The following is a 4,208-nucleotide window of genomic DNA, read 5'->3' on the forward strand; positions in this document are numbered from 1 at the left end:
CCCAAAGCCAAACAGGGTGATAACCCACAGAGGTTACTGTTGAACAGGAGTTACCAAGGACAATCTTGTCTTAGAAGGTCAGTGTAATAGTGTCATACAAGACATGTAATAGTTTCAGCATGGAATACTTGCTGGAATTATCTTTCACTGAAGCTAACAGTATTTTGCACTGGAAAATAGAGAAAACTAGTATTATAACAAGAGATAATGAATTTTGCCAATGTAAATGTTTGTGTAAACCCTGAGAAAGTAAGACCAGTTCACATGCATACAACTCTCTAAATTCAAGCCAGGGTTTTACAATTTTAAATAGAGTCAAATGGCATATACAGCTTTATTTCAGTAATATGTATGAATAAGTATTGATGATTCTAACTTCAAGGGAAGGATGAACAAATGTCACAGATTTTGGAGGCTCGCCTGGTAAAAAGCAAAAAAAATATTCAGACAACAGCAAAACATCGGAGGTGCATTGACAACACAAGAAACACATGCACATACATGCAAAAATCATAATTAGGTTGTTAAAAATTAACACAATATAACCGGCACACTTTATTGCTTGCCTCAGTGATATTTCTTCGTTGGCTCCTGATCTTGCTTTTGTAGCCTTGTGATTACTAATAATTGGTTTCATAAATTCCTAAAATACATTTCACTTGGTTATAGTTACCAGACAATGCTGGTAGCTTATTAACATCTCTTAATTTCTGTCCTTGAGCTGCTCTTAGAGAAAGCTCTTGCCATTTTCAGCTGAGGCCGAGGTTCCAGTGGAAGGAGGAATTTTGTTTATATGATAACTGCTTTGCTGTTATCAGGAAAGGTGGTGTAACATGTGCTAAGGGAGACGAAAGCTGAACATGACATTTTTCTTCATTTTAAGCAGGAGAGTGGCACTCATTTAGTATAGTTGAATGTGTCTCAGGTTTTCCGTCTGCTATCCAACGTGCTGGGTACAGCATTAGAAATCAGGTTTGGTTTCGATGGGAAGTATGCTGTTTTCATGACTGAATCCTGTAGGAATAACAACACTGCACGTATGCACTCAATTCTTTAATCTTTTAAATACTTTTAAATAAATATCTGGTTTATTCATTGGTGGCGTGACTGCTGTTGCTTCTCTCTGATGTGTGCGTGTGCATCTAGTTTACTCACATATCAAACCCTCATTGCAACATTCACAGCCTGTTAGTGAGATAACTCCACAGGCAGGATCCACAGCTTCCATACTAAATAAAACATTTTAACAGAGTCATAGCGACAAGCACATATCCCATGTGAATGATTATATTCTTTGCACTTTGTTTATTCTATGCCTTTACAGCTGTATCTTTTTCATGTTCTTTCTCTCTGCTTGGACATGTCTGATAATTGCAGACAGATAAACTATGCAATTGTTTGCAGTATCCTGCCATAATTTTACTCTCTAGCTTGATGAAACTGAACTGTAAGTCCTTTCCTTTCATATTAAGATAGGTATTTCTTCTATCTATCTAAGCTGTTCCAAAACCTTTTACATCATTTCAGAAGATCTAGCCTCTGGTGCAAACACTGGATCAGTTTGCCAGAGGAGTAGAAGCTTGGTTTTTTGTTGTTTTTTTTTTTCCTCCTGAGAGTGATTGTAACTCTGTGTCATGATAGTCAAAGGTGAAATGTAGGCCCTTTTACTTAGTGGTTCCATTCTCTCCATGACGCTTCAACCTCTGAATAATCCAAGTAAATCTAATTCTTTCTGTTATATTCACTGATGTACAAATGTACAGTGAGGAAAATAATGCCCGTTGTAATTTATCATCTAGAAATGATATTTAGACATCATAATTTCACCTCAAGGTAGTTAAACTTAGGAATTTTTTGTATTGACTGTAAAATGTCATTGCAATCCTAGTCAAATTTTGCCCTGTTAGAATGTCCACATTCTTGACCAAAAGTTACACAAGGCAGAATTTTACCTGGATGCTATTTGTCTATATTATCTCTAAGAAAACAAGTATAATATCCTTCCAGGAAAACCATAGGTTGATCACTTTATTACAAAGTAGAACAGTGATAGGGGCCCTGCCTGCTGCCTATCCCTTTTTCTTGTGATTTTCCCCTTTGCTTTCCAAAACGTTGTTTGCACAGCAATAGCTGTAAAAGAGCAGCTGCCAGGTCCTTTTGGGAAAAGGAAGGCATGAGGATAACCCGTGAGAAGATAATGTGAAGCTGATATTAGAGTGAAGAGTGGGATGGTGTCATGTCAGCCACAGGAATACCATCAGATGGGCAGCCTGTGTTGTCTTCCACTGCCTTGTCTGCTGTGCTGCTTCTCTCATCTGACACACATCCAAAACTTGTATCATATGGTCCAAGTGAGTTGTCTAAGTGGAGAACTAAAAGGATAATGGAATTATTTTTTATATATTGCTTGAAAGATTTGTATCCTTGTATACTCACAGTTTAGTTCAGCGGTCCCTTGCAGCTAAATCCAGTCAACCTCTTTCTTCTGTTTGAGGGATGAAGGCCCTGATCCAGGGTGAGTAAGGAGTCTAGCCTTATTCAGTTAGTCAAAGTTCAAGAGAGCTTTGGAGCTGTAGTTTTGAACTTGCCCACAATTCTTTCAGCAGATTCACCAATACTAGATAACGATATTTACTGATATTTTAGAGGTTAAAAAAATAACTTGTAAGGAGGAAATGCAGAGTTAAGGGGAGTATTTTTTAAGCTAAAATTTAAAAATAATAAAGTACTATCACTTGAAAACTAGTTTGACTGGAGTCGATGATATGATTCCTAATGAATTCATTTTAGTCCTGGGGTAAAGGTTGGACTTCATGATTTTCAAGGTCTTTTCCAACCTAGTTGATTCTATGATACTGTGATTAAGGCCAGACTATTTAAGCAACTCTGTGCAGAAGTAACAAAATGTTCTCGTGCAAAACACTTGGGCTATTCCTTACCTGGGTCATTTCTTGTATCATAAAGCCGTCTGTGGGAAAACGATTCAGACCTCTTCTTACCACATATAAAATATCCAATCAGACCAATTAATATGGGTACCAAAATGGCTCCTACAATGACAACAACTATTATTCCTCCGTTGTTGGTTTTGTCTAGGAGGGAAAGAAAGATGAGAAAGTTGAATAACAAAAATAAATCTGTAAGATCAGACACTTGACTCGTGCTTTATGGCAGCTTTGTGAATTGAGGCTTTTCACTAAGGATCTGAAACACTTTGCAGACTAACTAAACCATCCTCCCTGCAGAAACCTTCTGCCCTTGTAAAAGAAAACAGAAATCTCCGTCCTTGACTTTCAGGGGAATAACTGGGGTTCTAAAAAAATAAAGAAGGCTAAATGAGGTTCTTTAGTCAAATAAAAAGGTTCCAGGTTTAATTACAGAATCAACCACTATCCTTTCCTTGAAGAAATAAGCAGTAATCTCTCTTTAAATGCAATTACTTTGAAGTATTTAAGACAGCAGTTAAAATTGTAGCCTCTGACTTTCAAGTAATTAACTTCTAGAGTACCAACTTTTGAGTATGCAGGGTAAGAAATCCAGTAATGCTTTCTGCACCTGTTCAGTTAGCAGAATAACTGCATTCCTCCAAGATATTCCTTAAATTTAATAAAAATTTTTTTCCAAGTATTCTGTTTTTCTTGGAACTAAACTTACTTTCCCACCCCCTTTCCTTTTCAGTCATGTTATCTAAAAATCGGATACATTATGTTTATTATAACAGTGATGGAAAACATGGAAGTTGATGCTGCTGCAGTTCTTGGTACAAACTGTACTCTACTGGATAGGATGGATAAGCCTGTGTTAAATGCTTGAAAGCCAATTAATGACAAAAAATTACCGTGTCTTCTAATCTTTCCTTTTCTTTTTCTGATGACCTGATTTAGAACAGCAGGGTAGAAAAGTTTCATGACAGTTCTATATTCCTTTGTTTTCGCACACATACTTGACTTGATAATTGCACACTTTAATGTAATTCCTTTGGAAGTATGTGCAAGAAGTCATCTTTGATCACAAAAGTTTCTGAACTTAAATAAGTTGATGCGTTACACGTTTTAAATCATAGAATTGTTTGGGTTGGAAGAGACCTGAAAGTCCATCCAGTTCCAACCTTCTGCCACAAACAGGGACACCTCCCACTAGAGCAGGTTACTCCAATCCCTGTCCAGCCTGGCCTTGAAGACTGACGGGGATGGGGCCGGCACAGCTTC

General features: G+C 37.2%; 1 protein-coding gene across 1 annotated transcript in view; it reads right to left on the bottom strand.

The window, feature by feature from the left end:
* Positions 1 to 2,211: 2,211 nt before the first annotated feature.
* The window catches only part of MUC15 (mucin 15, cell surface associated), a 3,477-nt gene continuing 1,480 nt past the window's right edge, over positions 2,212 to 4,208 (bottom strand). Inside the window, exons 2-3 of the mRNA XM_010010921.1 lie at positions 2,940 to 3,092; positions 2,212 to 2,372 (exon numbers count right to left, since the gene is read on the bottom strand). Of these exons, the coding sequence (XP_010009223.1) occupies positions 2,212 to 2,372; positions 2,940 to 3,092 (314 nt within the window). The remainder of the gene's footprint in view (positions 2,373 to 2,939; positions 3,093 to 4,208) is intronic.

This window comes from Nestor notabilis, unplaced genomic scaffold (assembly GCF_000696875.1).
Source record: "Nestor notabilis isolate BGI_N333 unplaced genomic scaffold, ASM69687v1 scaffold5240, whole genome shotgun sequence".
Taxonomy (NCBI): Eukaryota; Metazoa; Chordata; class Aves; order Psittaciformes; family Psittacidae; genus Nestor; species Nestor notabilis.